This window comes from Glycine soja, chromosome 16, assembly GCF_004193775.1.
Source record: "Glycine soja cultivar W05 chromosome 16, ASM419377v2, whole genome shotgun sequence".
Lineage (NCBI taxonomy): Eukaryota > Viridiplantae > Streptophyta > Magnoliopsida > Fabales > Fabaceae > Glycine > Glycine soja.
Genome location: NC_041017.1, coordinates 5,095,120 through 5,116,409, shown reverse-complemented (window position 1 = coordinate 5,116,409; position 21,290 = coordinate 5,095,120). Strand labels below are relative to the sequence as shown.

Sequence of the window (21,290 nt, the reverse complement as noted above, 5' to 3'; positions counted from 1 at the left end):
TGATATATGCCCTGTTTCTCCCTTGTCTCTTGACAAAGTGTCTATCTATAATATACATAACATTAACTAGTTTATTCATGTTGTTGCTTTCTTGAACAACTTGCTTGATCTTACAATTTCAGGAGAGAAAAAATATATACATCTACTAGTACATTTTAACAAGACCTGATCAGCAGCATAAATCAAAAAGGAAAATCTCTCACACCCAAACTCTACTAGCATGATATTTTTTCTAACACAGCATGATATGAAAACAGTATTACCAAACAAATAATGCAGCAAAACAATGAAGAGAGAGAGAGAAAAGATCTATGCCCTTAAAGGGCTGCAAAAAGAGAACATATAGTTTTTTTTTTTCATTTTATTTTCTTCGAATTTGTATGTATACACAAGTGACCAAAGTACTAGGCCTACTTGTGTAAGCTGCTTCTTTTAATTACCACACAAGGTGATGTCCCTCTTGGATGGTCTGAAAGTCAAAGCATTGAAGCTGTATATGCAGAGGTTGGCTCTTCTTGCTTTGATTGCTATCACATTAGAAGTGGTTTTGTAGCCAGGAACATTGCAAGCAGAGGATGAACTACCTATTAAGCTTGCTTGGCAAGAAGACACAACTGCAGAATCTTCTGCACATTTCACTCCATCCACTGAAGGGATTTCCAGCTTGTACATCCCATACTTATTGGTAGTTCTGTTCACTGAAAGTGAAATCTGCTCAGAAGTTTTCTCTGAAAGTGCTTTGAACATGCAATCTACTTTGACCTCAGCACCTGCATGGAGATAATTATGAAAATAAAAAAGTATAAGATGCACCCCATTTGAACTCTGTGTGTATGTTAGGGAAAACAATTGCATCTTTATTTAGTAATTTTTTTATTCTGTTCTTTATTAAGTAATTAGTACCAACAAACATAATTTCTTTTGGTTCCCACATGTGTACTCCTTTATAGACAAAGACATTTTCAGACATTAATGCGAATACCTCTCAACAAAGATTAAGCAATCCCAAATCCTAATCAAGACATTATCTGACACTAATCGTGAACACCTCTCAAAAAATATTAGACAATCCTGATCAAGACATTGTTGTCGGACACTAAATATGAATATTTTTCTCAATAAAAATTAATAAGCTTGAATCAATGTTCCAACACGAGTTACATTACAACTTATAAACACCATCTAACGTTCTAAGTAGAGGTTTTTGAGAGTTATCACCTGGCAAGAAGTAGCTGTGTCTGGAAAAGCTGCTGTTGGAGCAGAAATCACAATACACAAAACCCATAACACTGATTTGTGAGATGGGGAACCTGGTTTTCCCAGGAAGCTTGGTTCTTGCAGGCTCAACTTCCAAAAACTGAGTAAAAAAGGGAAAAAGAAGCAAGAGGGTTATGGTATTCATGGCCAACTTTGTTAAAAAAAAATGGAGGGAAGAGTCTGAATGGTGTCTTTATGATGATGAGCAGAAGCTAGAGCTTTTGCTTTGTTTTGCTTTGCTTTCAGGGCATTAGCATTTAGCTGCTAGTAGAAGAAAATGATGAGTGTTTTGTTTTTGGGGTGTGGATAAAGAGGGGCAGTGGTTAGTGGAGAACCAACTTCAAGCAAAAAGTTGGAAATATTCTTTTCTTTTCTTTTTTTCACAAGAAACAAAGACATGTGAATGTTGTTTGGCATAACATGGAGCTCATGAGTAGGAGAGAGAAGGGGTAAGCAGATTCTTTTGTTGGGGAAGAACAGGATAGCTCCTATTGGGGAAGTTGAGAAATGGGGTTGTGTTTAAATAGAGATACCGGTTGGGAAAATGCACATAAATAATAAAAAAAAGGGTAGTGTAGTAATGAAGGATTGTAACTTGTCACGGTTTTCTCTATTGCCTCATTAATAAAGTGATACTAAAAATATGTTTGGTTTCACCTTTTAGATATAGTGTTAGATGTGATTTTCTAAAGCTAATAGTAATTGTTAACATGTTTGGATATGCCTTAATTAGGCTTCACATCCTCTTGATGCACCAAAAATTAGCTTCTGCATTAATTTAAATATTTGGCGTGAATTTGTTGGTAGAATCAAACACATATTATAAATTTCACATTTCAAAATGTAATTCTTTTATTTTTAATGTGCTTTTCAGATAGAAGATATAAAATAAGTTGAATGATTAAAAGAAAATAAAATATTTTAATAAATTAATATTTTCTGATAAAAAAATGTATTTGCAAATATGACATAAGTATAACTAGACCAATGTACAAGCATATCAAAGCATTCCGTTTTTTAGTGCAAGGCATTAAGCACAGAGCAGGTTCTAGACCAAGTTCTATAGTGTAGTCCAGTGCATTTAAATCACTCACTCTTATTTACTGAGTTCATTTACCAATACCTATTGCTTGTGTGCATGTGACTATGGCTGACATGACATAAAAGGGTAATAAGGCATTGAGAAGCATTTTCATGTCGTTCATGTGCACTTCAGAACAGGGAAAGTGTCATTTCAGAGAAGACATTAATAGGTGAAATTGCCACTGGTCCCATGATAAAATTAAATTGTTACACAGTACAAACGTTGAGTTTTGCAACATTGCATACGTAATATAGTGCTTCCCTTTTCTCTTTCTAGTACATAATAGAGGTCAATCTTTTCGACTTGGAAGACTGTTCATTAGTCGGATCTAACAATTTAAATTAAATCGATTAAATTGGATGGAAGTTTTTCTTAGATTAAGTCGAATTTCAATCAAATCAATTAAAACTTGTAAAAATTGATTCGAGTATCAAATTGAAATTTTTTAAATAAAAATCAATATCAACCAAATCAAATATATATATATATATATATATATATATATATATATATATATATTTATATTTATATACGTGTGTATTTACATTATTAAAGCTTATTATATGTTATATTTAATCATTTTAATATATAATACTATATATGGAGAAAAATACTTATTTTAATACATAAATATTAAATTAATAACATTAAATGCAACCTTAATATTTTTGTTTAGATCTCGTTTAAAATTTTAAATTTAGTTACTTAAAAAATATGTATTAAAAATATTTTTTTTACATATATAGTTAAATATAAATTAAAATATTTTTTTGGTTACCATGCAATTTATATAGAATATTCACCTGCTTTAACTTTACCGAAACCTTAAAGTTTTTATTTTTTAAATCCGCAAACAAATTATATATATTAGAAGTAAGTATCAGAGATACCTTAAGAACAAAATATAAGCCCAACATTCAGCAACTCGGTTAATCAATATTAATATCTGATCAAAAGATATAAGATTAATTTGATAAATAAAAATTAAAATTTAAGAGTGAAAAGAGAAATTGTGAGTTTAAATTTCTGTCATTAATATTTCTAACAAAACTAATAAAATAACTCATTTACTGAAAAAAGAAACACCTCATCCGATATAAATATAAACTAACCCATTAGCCGAGATAGAAAAAAGGCATCAGAATCCTGCACATAACTAAAGCCAAGTGGATTATCACCCTTCCCCTCCCGAGATCAAGACCAAATATGCATTTGAAAATTTAAAATTTATTTTATAACTACCTTTTTTTAACGAATTTTATAACTACTTTAAGAGAATAGTAAAATTTAAAAACAAATTAATGTGTATAAAATTATATATATAGGTGTTTAATTTTGTAATAGTTAATTTGTGTTTTATAATATATTTTTAAGATATATAGATTCATAAGAAAATTTATATATTTAAATATCATATTATATATATATATATATAATATTATATTTAAAAATATAATATTTAATGAGAGATGATTAAATTACACCCATATAATTTATATTATGCCAACTATTACACCTTTAATAATTTTATTTAAGATGTGAATTTTAAAATATATTTAACACAACCTATGCGGGTAACTAACTAGTTCCACATAGGGATGATGGTGAGCAGCGTCTAGGTAAAATCCTATAGTATTGTATTCATATCTCGTTAAAAATAAATTATTATATTCGACCCATACTTATGTGGATAGAAATTTTAATTTTCATCCTTGTACTTGATTAGTATCTATATACACATACCTACACTTTTGATTCACATTTTATTTATATATAAATTTAATAAATAAATAAATTTTTTAATCAAAACAATTATTACAAATAAATTAAAGAGGTGTATTGGATTAAGATTTTAAAATATTATTTTAGCATAGAAAAATCTTGTGGATTTTAAAGATTATTTAGAAATGCTATAACTTATCATATTTCTTTACAAGACTTTTATGATAGTTTGGATTGAATGAATTTATATCATAAGAATTTAAAGGATTTGAAATGACTTTATAGATTTATAAAATTTGAAATGACCTTATAGATTTATAAGATTTGAAATGACTTTATGAATTTTTAAAAACACATTTAAAATTATAAGAATTAGTGAAAAAAATAATAAGAAATGATAAAGTTTGGATAAAAAAAAGTAAAACTAATATAATATTTTTAATCTTTAATAGTTAAATTGATTCTAGCTTTAGGTCCTCTTATACTAACCTTTTTGCAATAACATCTTCTCATTTTTATTTTTGAATTTGAAAAATAAATTGAAAATTATTGGTTTTCTATTATTTTTTTTAATTACTACAATTATTTCATGATAAATCCAATGACATTTTTAAATGAAGTGCAATAATAAACATATACTAGAAGTGAGTGGTGAGGGTGAAAAATTTATAGGAAGGATACTCAGTTATGGAAAGATATGCATAGTCAATATAAGAAAAACAAGATTAGCCTTGGCACACAAGATAAACATGAATTTGATTTAGAAAGCAAACATAAAAGTGAAAAGGGGAGGACTACATTTGACATTTTTTGGTTTCAAAAGAATAAGAGAAACATATATGACACATATCTTGAAGAATATTATTTTTTGTTCAGTACCTCTTTTAATGTAATAAATATCTCCTTTTGCATTGGATATTGAAGATAAAAGAGAGTATATATGATGAGAAAAAAAATTAGTAATCAATAAAAAAAGAAAGAAAATAGTCTAACAAAATCTCAAAGTTTTGGGTGAGATTATTTGATAGGTGTTTTATACAAAAAAGTTATGAAATCCATCTTAAAAAATAATCCATCGAAATTTATATATTTTTTATACCAAAAGATTTTTTTAAATTATAAAAAATCTTAATTGAATACCACAGGTTTTGTTGCACTCCTTAAAAAATTCTAAAAGTCTTAATTTATCACAAGACTTATTTATATCATTTAAAAATCCTAATTGAATACCATAAAATTTTTTTATATAAAAAATCTTTTAAAATTCTTTGAAATTCTAATCCAATAGATCTAAGAGTGAATTCTTAAATTTAGAAAATATAACATTAAAACATCCTCACATTATATTAAAAACAAGCAAACATAACACTAGGAGTGTACACCGGTAAGGTTAGGTCGGATTTGACTAATTCCGTCACCCAATTCAATTGAAAAATTATCAGGTTGGGTTGGATTAAATCAAATTTAAGTGATTTTATTATCATACCCAACCTAATCATGAACAGGTTAGATCAATCGGGTCAAGACATTTAAAAAATCACATTACAAAATAGATTTTTTCACAAATTTTGTGGCAAATAACCACACATATCTTACTCCATTATTTAGCAACATATAATATGCAAGTCTAAACCAGAAACAACACTTCTCCTCATGGTTATCATCAATAAGAACTTAGGAAGTTCCATCTATACTAGACAAAAAATGAAAAAAAGAAAAAAAAAAACCATTACCATACCCCTTTGATTAATACTACTCTTTTTTTTATCAATTTGATATCTTGCTCTCATGGGTTTAGCCAATATACTGGCAACGAATAGTAGGGAATCTTTTTTTTTTTAATAAGATGCACATCAACATGGAAATAGAAATGAATAACAACTTCACAACAGAGAACTATGATGACGGTCGACCACTTCAATGACTACTGTGGGTAGGGGTGGAAATAGGTAATGCTAGGTCAGGCTTTGGCAGGCCTAAGCCTGGCCCGTATCACTATCAATAAGCCTAAGCCTTATTTGTTATTTGTTAAAAATAATTTATCAAGGCCTGAGCCTTGCCTGCATAAAGGCCTGACCTGACCTGGAAGCCTATATGCAAGGCCTGGTCTAATTAAATACATAAAAGGCCTAAAAGCCTACGTGAGTCACGTGACAGACCAAGAGTCCAAGACAGATCCATTATTGAAAGAAGGAAACTGAGGAAGTAGAAATATATCCAGGTTGTAGGAATGTAGAAGTAAGAATGGAAGTGATGGACCAGTTCTAAACTTACATGCCATGTGACTCTTGTGGACCACATGTATTCTAGTAGAAAGGTCCTTGATAGGCCATGTGACTCTTATGGCTTTATTACAGTAAGTGAGGTAACCGATAAGTGGAAGTAGGAATGTATTTAGTTTAGATAGACCCATTATTCAGGCTTAATAGACTTTTTTAAAGCCTACAACCTGAACTTTTTAATTAAAAATACTTTTTAAAAAACTCAAATTTCACATTTTTAATAAATAGGACAGGGCGAGCCAGACCTTAACCAGGCCAAGCCGTGGGCCCCTGATAAATTGTCTAGCCTATTTCCACCCATAACTGTGGGGGCCGGTGCGGCAAGAGGTAGCGTTAGTGAAAAACCCTAAATCCCTAATCTATTTCGTGAATATGTGAGTGAGAGATTGAATATGAGTAGTTTGTGAGATGAGAGGCTTTCTATTTTCTAATTTTGTATTTTATTATTATTAATATTATTTTTATTATTATAGGCCAGGTTGGGTTGGGTCACAGGTAGACAATGATCAATTTGTATATAATCAAGTCTTAATTAATTAGATTTGGTTGTTTTCAACCTGAACTAAAAAAAATCCAACCCAAAGTAATCGAGTTGGGTAACAGGTAGACTTAGACTTGTGAACACCCATATATAACACTAATACGTTCAAATTCAAGTCATAAATAAATAACATTACAAAGATAATAATTCAACACGTAATTCTTAAAGTTAATGTTCTAAATTCTAATCACTTAACAAACAATCTAATTACACTTGGACATCATGCGGTAACAATACTCTCCAAGACCTGTCAAAAAAGATTATAGTGAAACTAATTAGCTTATAATTATACTTGAAGTTGCAAAGGCGCAACCACAGTGAAACATAGTTGTAGAGGCTATCATGCACAACCATAGATTCATGACTTGAGGTCAGCACTCAACGTCTCGAACTCGCACAATCACACTCAAAGAGCCATTGAGATGACAGCCGTAGTGCATGGATTGTGAAGGGAAATAGGGATGAGGGGTTAGATTTACCCTTCGTTTGGATTGAAGAAAAGAAAATGGGAGAGGAGAAAAAAAAATTAAAATTAGAATTAAGAAAATGAGAGAAAAGAAAAATTAAAATATTTGTCTCTACAAGTCAATCTTTTTCTCCCTTTTCTTCTTATTTTTTTCCTCCAACCAAACAATAGAAAATACATTATTATTCATGTTTTCTTTCTTTCCTTCCATCCAAACATACCATTAGGGTTCTATTAGTGTTTATTAGTCATAGAATTAAAAAAATACATAATAATTTTTTGACGTATATATATATATATATATATATATGTGTGTGTGTGTGTGTGTGTGTGTGTGTGTGTGTGTGTGTGTGTGTGTGTGTGTGTGTGTGTGTGTGTGTGTGTGTGTGTGTGTGTGTGTGTGTGTGTGTGTGTGTGTGTGTGTGTGTGTGTGTGTGTGTGTGTGTGTGTGTGTGTGTGTGTGTGTGTGTGTGTGTGTGTGTGTGTGTGTGTGTGTGTGTGTGTGTGTGTGTGTGTGTGTGTGTGTGTGTGTGTGTGTGTGTGTGTGTGTGTGTGTGTGTGTGTCTTTATCATCTTTATCATCCCTACTACCACATAAATTACATATCAAAATATTTGCTACTAGATGGAAATAATTCCAAACATACCCCTTCTCTCTCACAACATCCATAGAGAGTAATGACTGTTGACATAAAATATTATTAGAAGATAAGTCTCTTATTGGTCTTATAAAAAATATTTAAGATCACAAGATGAAATTTAATGTTGAAGTAAAAAATGAAAGAAATTTTGAGAATAATATGAAATTGTAGATCCACCAAAAAAATAGTTAAAATCTCAAAATGAAATCTATTATTAGAGATGCTCTTAAACCTCAAATTTATGTGATTGATTTTTTAGTTTTTACGTATAGGTTTTATTTTTTTTGTTTAATTTATTTGATCATAAATTTTACTATATTAATGTACTTACTTTATTAGCGAAATTATATAATTTAAAAATATGTATATACATAGATATTGTTATAATTGTAAAAAAAAATTCAAAATTATTTTATATTCAATTTGAAATCAACAATATTGTAAGATAGTGATTGAATGAATGACTATAGGATGAGATATTAAAATTACTTTATTGTTAAATCTTAATTAAAAAGGATCAAATATAATTTCCGTACCCCTATTTTTTCAAATAAGTAATTTTTATTTATTTTTTTAATTGACTGGTCTCCCTATGATTTCACTCACTGAGAGTGACCTGATTTACACATTGTGAGACTTGTCATGTATTCCTAGGCATCCGACGAGGGTTTTTCACTAAAAATGATATCACATTGCATGTAGGCTTGAGTTTAGTGTATCTGTTACATAATGCTTATGTTTGACTTTCATTGAGTTAACGATTGGGGTTTTGATGTTATTTTCTGGAGTGTGTGAACTTGAATAAGTGTGAATAATATGTGTGGTTTTGTGAAGTGATGTTGTTTATATAAATTCAGCTCTAAGTATTATATGTTTCATATGCTCTAGTGTTTTATTATATACGAATGTGATAATTCACTCCTGGTGTGTGTTTGTGTTGGGCTGAATGCCATTTTATTTTAGGTGAGCCACCATATGATGAGTTTCATGCTGGAGATGAAGAGGCTTAGACTTGGCCCAGGAAATGCTTTGATAAAAGTGACATCGGGACATAGAGTTTTATTTCATATGTTACAATTTCATGAATAGTATAGTTGTTTTATGTTTTTCGTTATTAGTTTGACCTCTTTTCATTTAGAATGGACGATCCTTTTTTGAGTTGAGATAATTTTATTATTTATTTGGACACATTCTATTATGATTTTAAAAAAGTGAATGTGACCTTTTTACCCTTTTTGAAATACTTTTATTTAAGTATGTTTTAAAACTTTTAATTAATTATGTATTTTTATTCCTTTTATTATTAGTACATATATGTGTGGGGTAGAGAGTGTTACAAAAATAGTTCTCTCACCAGGAACTCACATCTCGGAATGGTCATTCTAGAAAAGTGTCATATTCTTGAATAGTTATTTCGGAAGATAATTTTTACCTTTTGAAATAGAAATAAGTGGTCCAAAATTATTCCAAAATAATTATTTCATAAGATAAAATTTACCTTCCAAATTAGCTATTCCAAAATAGAGTGATAACCCTTGTTTTCCTTGTTCATCTTTTATGCCATGAGAAATGTCCATCTCTAGCATCTGAGATCTGTCACCCCCTTCAACCACATCATCATCATTCTTCTTAGATCTAACTCCAATGAGAGCTCCCGAAGAATCTTGGATGGTGGGTTTGTCGAGGGAAGCTTTACACAGGTCATGCTTCCACCTACATCAAGCACGATTATTACCATATCTATTAGTGTCATGATAGCGTGACGCTACTCGCGCTTGTGGTGGAGGTGGCAAAGGGAGTTGCGTTGGTTGATGCAGGTCGTCCATGATGGGAAACGAAGGTGCTTAAACTATTTTGGGATGTTTTTGTCTACAAAAATAAAATAAGAGGTGCAAAATACAAGCTGGGAGGTACAAGATTCAAATGCCTTCAATCAATTGGTGACATTGACAATGTGGCCTTAACTACAGGGCAATTGCTTCTTGTAGCCCATTTTATACTTCCTACTCCTCTATAATTTTTAATATCCCCACGTCACCCTTCATTTATTATAACTTCTTTATATTAACCCTTGTTTTACCTAATTCGACTTCATACCCCTCGTTTAACTGGCCTTGCCGTCAAACGACTTCAATTGCATGTAGTTGAAAATAGGATTCATGCAATAAATAGTCTTAATTCTCATGTGTATGATGCCATTACATATTTTGGAAAGTAAATTTGTTTAAGGAATTGGAGAATACATATAACTCTAATGAGGGTCTGAGACTCATTATTTAGAAGAATCCCATTTTAATTCATCAAATAACAAAGAATGTATCAGAGAACATGTTACAATTTTTCTTGTATTCATTAGTTTTTGTTGGCACACGTCATGTCATGATGATATTTTCCTACAATGTTGTTGGCACACGTCATGTCATGATGATATTTTCCTGCAATGAAAATCAATATCCAAGTTACTTTCGTGTGTACTTCGTCAATCCCAGAGATGCAGGGTTAATTGAGTGTATGTCAACCTCTTGAAAGTTCATTCCTTGGGTACACACCTTTAGCAGAGAAGCATGTGCTGAGCCATGCTGGCATGTACAATTCACTGACCATTAGATGGTTCAGCTTTTCAACACTTCTTGATTTTATTGCCTCCAGCCACCAAGAGTAAAGAACTTCCAGATTTTGATTACTGCCATTATATAAATCAGTTCCAGAGTCTGGCAACTACTGTGCTTGCATTGCATTGTTTTGCATATTTTAGTAGGATAATCCTGTTTTCTAGCTGCCACTTTTCAGCATTCAGTTTGCTTATGTTCTCATTTTTTTTATTCAACGGTGAGGTAAAACCTATGACTTCATGTAGACTATCCAATCATTAGAATCAATGATTTCATGCAAATTATGCAACTCCACCAATAGGTTGTTAATACTGCTCCTTAACACTTATTATCACAATTTTATCTGTTGAATCAAGTTTATTAAATTATATTTCACTTTTTACTTAATAAGTCTTATGAGTTGAGTTAAATATATTAAAATTATGTTTCATTTTTTATATAATGAGTCTCTTACAAGATTATGATAAATTTTAACAGGAATTTATAAGATTGGTTGGATAGTAAAAAAAGGAAAGAGAGAGAAAGATGTTGAGTTTAATTTTTCCACTAAAATAATTAACAATTAACAACTAATATTTACACATAAAAAAAATATATATTTCAGCCATTAAATATAGCAGTTTTGTTGAGCATTGTTTAGTAAATGAAAAGCATGATATTTAATATTATAACTATATTTTCACTATAATTTCTAATTTTTTAAAATTGATTTCAATAAATGCCATTATTCCTTAACTATTGCCATAAAGACTAGATTGAAAAGGTTGTGTAAAAAAAGTGTGTTTGTTATTGTTCTTGACTCTCATTTGCTGATTAGGCCATGCTGCCTTTGGTGGCATCGATCTTCCACAGTGGAGCTAAATAAATAAGGACTGGAGGGACAATATTTGATAATTACCTGACATGTTCTTTGTACGGTTTCTGGAGTTAATGGCAGGTTGCATCATTCTTGAGGGCCCATGTATATATAATGGACAAAGAACAATTACTCTATGATGTTGAAGCAAATCTTAAAAGCAATAGAGAACGATCTTCCTAACATTAGGAATTTTGGATTTCCGTTATGTGACCTTGTTTGGATATTTTCATAGAATGCTATGTCATCAATCAGTTGTCTATTTGCAGTTAGCAATTAGTAGTTTGGAGCATAGCTAATAACTAATTTTGTTAGGAATAATTCAAAGTTTTAAAAAGCTGTAAACTGGTAGTTATAAGGTTGGTTAGGTTTGCTTTCTTATACCCAACAAGTAGTTACTATTAACTTGCTATATAAGCAAGGTTCCTCCTGTAATCAATTGAGAAGTGAATAAGCAATTCAATTCATTTTTCTGTAAAAGTGTAATAGTTAACATGGTATCTAGAGCTTATACGAACCTGACCTGTGAAGATTAGAAAGAGGGAGAGCAAGCTTCTGTTGACACCAAAAAACTGAGGGAAACCCTTCTTCTTGAGATTCTTTTTGTGAGAACTGTGATTTGTAAGTGATTCTTCATTGTTTTCACCATCATATCTGTGATTGTGGTGGCTAAGTGGGGTTCTTGATAGTCAAGAACGCGGGTAGAGGAACCTCTGAGATAGCAGTTGTGTATAGGAAAGTGAAGGAGGATCAAGGTGCAACATGGCTGGCTCAAACAGTATCATTCAAGGATCTTTACCGGTTTTCGATGGAAAACTGTTTGATGATTGGAAGGTCAAGATGCTGGCAATCTTTGGCTTCCAAGATGTATTTGAAGTGGTGACATTTGGGTTTGAAGATCCTGGAAGGAAAGCCACTGAAGAACAGCAATTGGATTTCAAACAGAAGCAAAAACTTGATTGCAAAGCTCGATTTCTCATCTACCAATGTGTGAACTCAAAGATTTTCAACAAGATCTCGAAGGCCTCTACCTCTAAGGAAGCATGGGAGATTCTGATGAAAACATATGGTGATGGAGAAAAGAACAAGAAAGTGAAGCTACAAACTTTGAGAAGGCAATATGAATTACTATGCATGGAAGAGAAAGAATCAATTTCAGATTACTTTGATAGGATTTAAGAACTGGTTAATGCCATGAGGTCGTGTAACGACAAGATCCCCGATGAACTAGTGGTAGACAAGATCTTGAGAACATTGCCACCACGATTTGATCATGTGGCTGTTGCAATTGAAGAGTCAAGGAACTTAGATGACATGGAGATTGAAGAATTGCAGCACTCCCTAGAGGCACATGAAATGAGGATCAATGAGAGAAGATCCAATCAAGAATAGGCACTTCAAGCAAGATCCAACTACAAAGGAAAAGGGAAAGGACCATGGAAGGGAAATAAGCCATGCAGTAATCAGAAACACCAAGATCAAGGATATAATGCAGGCAGTGAATTCTTTAAAGGAAAGAAAAGTGATCAATCACAGAAGAAAAATGATAGCTCCAATGGCAGCAAGGAATGGAAGTTTGATAAGAGGAAAGTGAGATGCCACAACTGTCAAAAACTTGGTCACTATGCACGAGACTGTTGGCAAGGAGAAGGTGCTAAAAATAAGCCAAAGAATCAGGCAAATCTGGCACAGGATGAAGGATCAGATTCTGAAGCTGTAATGCTCATGGCAACCACAAGTAAGGAATCCTCCATTGACACCTCTTGGTACTTGGATTCTGGATGTTCCACTCATATGACAGGGAAGAAGGAATGGTTCATCAGTTTGGATGACTCATCAAAGAGCAAAGTCCGGTTTGCAGATGATAGTAGTCTCACTACAGAAGGCATTGGCAGAGTGGCTTTCAGAGACACAAATGGAAAAGAAACAGTCATTGAGGAGGTTCTATATGTGCCTGGCCTAAAAACAAATCTGTTGAGTCTTGGTCAACTATTGCAATAGGGATTTGTTATGACAATGGAAGACAATTGCCTTAAGGTATTTGATAGAAATCAAAAGCTGGTTATCCAAGCAAATTTGTCCCAGAACAGGACATTTAGGATTGGGATGAATATTTTGAAGCATCAATGCTTTGCAACCTTTGAAAATAAAGAGGAATGGTTGTGGCACCTCAGGTTTGGTCATCTCAACTTCAAGGATCTACACCTACTTACTAGCCACAAGATGGTTGAAGGATTACCCCATATTGTAGTCCCTAATGAGGTGTGCAGAGACTGCATTGAATGCAAGCAAACCAGAGGAAACTTCAGCAAGTTTGTTCCTACCAAAGCAAATGAGAAGCTAGGGGTCATCCATTCTGATGTGTGTGGTCCTATACAAACAGAAACTCCTGGAGGCAGCAGGTATTTCATCTCTTTCATTGATGACTTAACTAAGAAAGTTTGGATTTATTTGATTAAAAGGAAGCATGAAGTCCTAGATGTCTTTAAGAAATTCAAATGCTTAGTTGAAAAGCAAAGTGGAAAAATGATTAAGGTACTAAGAACTGATGATGGGGGTGAGTATGTGTCAAAAGAGTTCAAGGAATTTTGTGAAAGTGAGGGGCTAATTCATGAGGTCACACCACCTTACACACCTCAACACAATGGCACAGCTGAGAGGAGGAACAGAACACTGCTAAACATGGTGAGATGCATGCTTAAGAGCAAAAACCTACCATGTTTCTTGTGGGGAAAAGCTGTATCAACTGCTGCATACATATTAAATAGATCTCCCACTAAGAGATTGATAGATACTTCACCAGAGGAAGCATGGACTGGAGCCAAACCGAGTGTTACACACCTGAGGATCTTTGGGTCAATATGCTACAAGCATGTTCCTGATCAACTTAGAAGAAAGCTTGATGATAAGGGCATGCCACATATCCTAATTGGTTATCACTCAACTGGAGGCTACAAGCTGTATAATCCAGAAAGTGGTCAAGTATCCATCAGCAGGGATGTTATTTGTGATGAAACTAGAAGCTGGAATTGGAATTCAATTTCTAGTGAAAGTCAGTCCAGGATATTGTTAGAAGAAACACCTCCAGCTGCACCAACTACTAACCAAGTTCCTAGTGTAAGGAAATCATCAAGGACAAGTCAGCTACCAATAACTTTGAGGGACTATGAGCTGTTTCAGGATTCAGAAGTCAACTTAGAAGGAGAATTGGTCCATTTTGCACTCATAGCAGAAGCTGAACCTATCAAATTTGACAAAGCAGTGACTAATAAAATGTGGGTGAGGGCTATAAAGGAGGAGATTGACTCTATAGAAAAAAATCAGACCTGGGAATTAGTGGATCCTCCTTCAAACAAGAAGCCTATAGCACTAAAATGGGTTTATAAAGTGAAGGTTAACCCAAAGGGGGAAGTGGTGAAACACAAGGCCAGACTTGTAGCAAAAGGTTTTCTGCAAAAGGCTGGAATTGATTATGGTGAAGTCTATGCACCAGTGGCTAGGATTGAAACTGTCAGATTTGTTGTAGCCATTGCAACTAATGCTAACTGGTCCCTGCACCAACTAGATGTTAAATCTGCTTTCCTAAATGGTCCATTAGATGAAGAAGTTTATGTGCTTCAGCCACAAGGGTTTATAGTGAAGGGTTCAGAAAACAAAGTGTACAAGCTAAAGAAAGCATTGTATGGCCTAAAACAGGCTCCAAGAGCTTGGAATAGGAGAATCAATAGCTTCCTGTCACAGATTGGCTTCAAGAAATGCACCTCAGAACATGGATTGTATGTGAGATGTCTGCAGGACAGCAAATCAGAGACATTGATTGTATGTCTATATGTTGATGACCTCTTGATTACTGGAAGCAGTGAGGAAGAGATTACTGCATTCAAAAATCAAATGATGAATGAATTTGAGATGAGTGATCTTGGACTTCTCCCCTATTTCCTTGGAATGGAGTTTATAATGACTCAATATGGTACAGTGATGCATCAGTCCAAATATGCACAAGACCTACTGAAGAAATTTAATATGCAGCAGAGCAATCCAGCAAGAACACCAGCAGAGGTTGGCCTTGTGTTAGAGAAGGAAACTGATGAAGAACCAGTTGACCCCACTCACTATAGGAAAATAGTTGGGTGCTTGAGGTACCTATGCAATACAAGGCCTGATTTAAACTTCAGTGTTGGGCTAATCAGCAGATTTATGCAAGAACCAAGGCAGTCTCACTTGCTAGCTGCTAAGAGGATTATGAGGTATATTCAAGGGACAACCAATTTTGGAATTCTATTTCCTAAAGGTGGAGCTGACATAGGACTAGAATTGACTGGATACTCTGATTCTGATTGGTGTGGGGATAAAAATGATAGGAAAAGCACTGCAGGATACATTTTCTTTTATGGAGGAGCACCAATCTCTTGGTCCTCCACCAAGGAACCAGTGGTAGCACTATCATCCTGTGAAGCAGAGTATATTGCAGCCTCAGAAGCTGCATGCCAAGCTGTGTGGTTGGATGCCCTGATTAAGGAGTTGCAGCTGGAAAAATCAGGAAAGGTGAAGCTGTTGGTAGACAATAAATCTGCCATTGATTTAGCAAAGCATCCAGCTTCCCATGGAAGAAGTAAACACATAGAAACAAAGTTTCACTTCCTAAGAGAGCAAGTCAATAATGAAAAGCTGAAGATTGAGCACTGCAGAACTGAAGTTCAACTTGCAGACATACTCACTAAGGCTTTGAAGCTAGAAAGATTTAGATGTTTAAGAGATTCCATTGGAGTTGTTTGTGTAAATGCAACTTTGAATTAAGGAGGAATGTTAGGAATAATTCAAAGTTTTAAAAAGCTGTAAACTGGTAGTTATAAGGTTGGTTAGGTTTGCTTTCTTATAACCAACAAGTAGTTACTATTAACCTGCTATATAAGCAAGGTTCCTCCTGTAATCAATTGAGAAGTGAATAAGCAATTCAATTCATTTTTCTGTAAAAGTGTAATAGTTAACAAATTTATGTCTGCTAGTCTTGGGGAAGAAGAAAATACACAATTTGATTCTTGAAAAATGCTACTTTTGTTGCTTTGATCATTGAAAGTTTTCATATAAACCAATTGTCCCTAAAGGGATGAACTTGTTAACAACTTGGCAACTTTAAAGGGGGTGAATTTGTTAATAGATAGCAGAAAACTTTAGGGACCTACAGTTCTAGAAATTACCAAACCAAGAAGTAACATTTTTAAATAACCAAATTGCGTATTTACTCCTTCGAATTTGATCCCTGCACTGAAGATTCCCCCGTTTATTTTGATATATGCCCTGTTTCTCCCTTGTCTCTTGACAAAGTGTCTATCTATAATATACATAACATTAACTAGTTTATTCATGTTATTGCTTTCTTGAACAACTTGCTTGATCTTACAATTTCAGGAGAGAAAAATTATATACATCTACTAGTACATTTTAACAAGACCTGATCAGCAGCATAAATCAAAAAGGAAAATCTCTCACACCCAAACTCTACTAGCATGATATTTTTTCCAACACAGCATGATATGAAAACAGTATTACCAAACAAATAATGCAGCAAAACAATGAAGAGAGAGAGAGAAGAGATCTATGCCCTTAAAGGGCTGCAAAAAGAGAACATATAGTTTTTTTTAGCTACATATAATATGCATGTCTAAACCAGAAACAACACTTCTCCCCTCATGGCTATCATCAAATAAGAACTTAGGAAGTTCCATCTATACCAGGCAAAAAATGAAAAAAAGAAAAAAAAACATTATCATACCCTTTTGATTAATACTACTTTTATTTTTTTATTATCAATTTGATATCTTGCTCTCATGGGTTTAGCCAATATACTACCAGCGAATAGTAGGGAATCTTTTTTTTTTTCATAAGATGCACAACAACATGGAAATAGAGATGAATAACAACTTCACGACAAAGAACTATGACGACGGTCGACCACTTCAATGACTACAGTGGGTAGGGGTGAAAATAGGTCAGGCTTTGGTAGGCCTAAGCCTGGCCCGTATCACTATCAATAAGTCTAAGACTTATTTGTTATCTGTTAAAAATAATTTATCAAGGCCTGAGCCTTGCCTGCATAAAGGCCTGACCTGACCTGGAAGCCTATATGCAAGGCTTGGTCTAATTAAATACATAAAAGGCCTAAAAGTCTACGTGAGTCATGTGACGGACCAAGAGTCTAAGACAGATTCATTATTGAAAGAAGGAAATTGAGGAAGTAGAAATGTATCCAAGTTGTAGGAATGTAGAAGTAGGAATGGAAGTGATGGACCAGTTCTAAACTTACATGCCATGTGACTCTTGTGGACCACGTGGATTCTAGCAGAAAGGTCCTTGATAGGCCATGTAACTCTTATGGCTTTATTACAGTAAGTGAGGTAACTGATAAGTGGAAGTAGGAATTGTATTTAGTTTAGACAGACCTATTATTCAGGCTTAGTGGACTTTTTTAAAGCCTACAACCTGAACTTTTTAATTAAAAATACTTTTTAAAAAACTCAAATTTCACATTTTTAATAAATAGGACAGGCCGAGCCAGACCTTAACCAGGCCAAGCCATGGGCCCCTGACAAATTGTCTAGCCTATTTCCACCCATAACTGTGGGGGTTGATGCGACAAGAGGTAGTGTTAGTGAAAAACCCTAAACCCTAATCTATTTCGTGAATATGTGAGTGAGAGATTGAATATGAGTAGTTTGTGAGATGAGAGGCTTTCTATTTTCTAATTTTGTATTTTATTATTATTAATATTATTTTTATTATTATAGGCCAGGTTGGGTTGGGTCACGAGTAGACAATGATCAATTTGTATATAATCAAGTCTTAATTAGATTTGGTCGTTTTCAACCCGAACTATAAAAAATCCAACCCAAAGTAATCGGGTTGGGTAACGGGTAAACTTAGACTTATGAACACCCATACGTAACACTAATACGTTCAAATTCAAGTCATAAATAAATAACATTACAAAGATAATAATTCAACGTGTAATTCTTAAAGTTAATGTTCTAAATTCTAATCACTTAACAAACAATCTAATTACACTTGGACATCATGCGGTAACAATACTCTCCAAGACCTGTCAAAAAAGAATATAGTGAAACTAATTAGCTTATAATTATACTTGAAGTTGCAAAGGCGCAACCACAGTGAGACATAGTTGTAGAGGCTATCAGCACAACCATAGATTCATGACTTGAGGTCAGCACTCAACGTCTCGAACTCGCACAATCACACTCAAAGAGCCATTGAGATGACAGCCATAGTGCATGAATTGTGAAGGGAAATAGGGATTAGGGGTTAGATTTACCCTTTGTTTGGATTGAAGAAAAGAAAATGGGAGAGGAGAAAAAAAATTAAAATTAGAATTAAGAAAATGAGAGGTAAGAAAAATTAAAATATTTGTCTGTACAAGTCAATCTTTTTCTCCCTTTTCTTCTTATTTTTTTCCTCCAACCAAACAATAGAAAATACATTATTATTCATGTTTTCTTTCTTTCCTTCCATCCAAACACACCATTAGGGTTCTATTAGTGTTTATTAGTCATAGAATTAAAAAATACATAATAATTTTTTGACAGAAATATATATATATATATATATATATATATATATATATATTTATATATGAGATGTGCAGGGGGAATACTATAGTACCCATATCCTCCCTCATACCCCTCTAATTTTGCGAGTTAATATTCTCCTTATACCAAATCTTAATATGTGAGTAATTATTCTTTCCACTTATATGTATTTTTCCTGGCATGCATAAGATTTGGTTAGACTTTATTATCCCTACTACCACATAAATTACATATCAAAATATTTGCTACTAGATGGAAATAATTCCAAACATATCCCTTCTCTCTCACAACATCCATAAAGAGTAATGACTGATGACATAAAATATTATTAGAAGATGAGTCTCTTATTGGTCTTATAAAAAATGATTTAAGATTACAAGATGAAATTTAATGTTGAAGTAAAAAATGAAAGAAATTTTGAGAATAATGTGAAATTGTAGATCCACCAAAAAAAATAGTTAAAATCTTAAAATGAAATCTATTATTGGAGATGCTCTTAAACCTCAAATTTATGTGATTGATTTTTTAGTTTTTACGTATAGGTTTTATTTTTTTTGTTTAATTTATTTGATCATAAATTTTACTATATTAATGTACTTACTTTATTAGTGAAATTATATAATTTAAAAATATGTATATACATAGATATTGTTATAATTGTAAAAAAAAATTCAAAATCATTTTTATATTCAATTTGAAATCAACAATATTGTAAGATAGTGATTGAATGAATGACTATAGGATGAGATATTAAAATTACTTGATTGTTAAATCTTAATTAAAAAGGATAAAATATAATTTCTGTACCCCTATTTTTTCAAATAAGTAATTTTTATTTTTTATTTTTTAATTGAGACATTTCTTCTCTCACTTTTAAAAATTCATTATTTTAATTCTCATTTTTATTTGATAAATTTTGTCCCCCAATTTTAAAAAAAAATCCACGATTTTAGTTTCATGACTATCAAAGGTTGGCTATGTATTTTTTATAATTTTTTTTATAAATTAAGCTTATTAATAATTAATTAATTTTAAAAAAACTTCTTTCACATGACTAATAATTTAGATATAAGACTAAAATCATTTTTAATTGAGATATTTCGTCTCTCACTTTTAAAAATTCACTATTTTAATTCTCTTTTTTATTTGAAAAATTTTGTCCCCCAATTTTAAAAAATCCACCATTTTAGTTTTAGGACTAATTTCAAAGGTCGGTGGTGTATTTTTTTTAATTTTTTTTATAAATTAAACTTATTAACAATTAATTAATTTAAAAAACTTCTTTCACATGACTAATAATTTAGATATAGGAACTAAAATAATGGATTTTTAAAAGTGGAGGAGAAATGTCTGAATTAAAAAATGAGAATTGAAATTGCAGATTAATTAAAAGTAAAAGATAAAATATCTCAATTAAAAAATAAAAAGACTAAAATCACATATTTTAAAAAATAAAAACACAAATTATCCTTTAGCAAGATAAAATAAAATAAAATATAGACTCATAAATTATATTATAATAGATTCAACATAAAATTTTCCTAAGGGCTTAAAATGCGTAGACACAGCCCTGCCTTCATGTTTGTGTTCTTCTACCACCTTTCATCCACACCCACTACTAAACGCTTCACCCTCCCTCCATTTTTCACCTTCAACCTTCCATCCTAAACTTCAACCCCAATGCTCCATCACCCGTACATTATACCACAATTATCTTTAATAAGTTCTATTTCCTATTTTAATTCAGCCTCTTAATTCCTTTTTATATGCTTCCTCTAGCCCCTTCCTTCCTTCCTTTCTTCGATATGACTTTTTTTTCTTTTTTTTTCTTTTATCTTTATATTTATATAACATTTCCTATTTTATCTTTATATTTATATAACATTGCATAAAACGTTTAACAAAAGTTTTATCAGGTGAACAAATGTCGCTTTTAATAAAATTAAGTCATTGACAAAGTTATTAAATACATCATACTAATAACACACTTATAAAAAAAATTAAATCAGTTTTTTTTTAAAGAGAGTCAAAAGTGTGTATGCAAGACATCATCAAAATAAAGAGGATCTTATTTATGAAAAAATTTCAATAATAATAATTTTTTAGAACATATATGTATATAAAAAATATATTTAAACATTTATTAACATATCTATTAGTATATATTTATTAAAATTTGAATTAAATAATTAATAATATATTAAAAATTTAAAATGATATAAAAATTA

At 32.1% G+C, this 21,290-nt stretch overlaps 1 protein-coding gene across 1 annotated transcript; it reads right to left on the bottom strand.

The window, feature by feature from the left end:
• Positions 1 to 51: 51 nt before the first annotated feature.
• LOC114389213 (major pollen allergen Ole e 1-like) lies at positions 52 to 1,756 on the bottom strand. Its single transcript, XM_028349843.1, has 2 exons — positions 1,219 to 1,756; positions 52 to 770 (listed from the first exon to the last, which is right to left on the bottom strand). Exons 1-2 carry the CDS (start codon positions 1,400 to 1,402, stop codon positions 433 to 435), a joined length of 522 nt encoding a protein of 173 aa, XP_028205644.1. The 5' UTR covers positions 1,403 to 1,756; the 3' UTR covers positions 52 to 432.
• Positions 1,757 to 21,290: the final 19,534 nt, after the last annotated feature.

Coding starts and splice junctions, on each gene's coding strand:
- LOC114389213 (XM_028349843.1), bottom strand. CDS start 1,402: ATGAATACCATAACCCTCTTGCTTCTTTTTCCCTTTTTTACTCAGTTT. Junction 771..1,218: donor ACACAGCTACTTCTTGCCAG/GTGATAACTCTC, acceptor ATCTCCATGCAG/GTGCTGAGGTCAAAGTAGAT.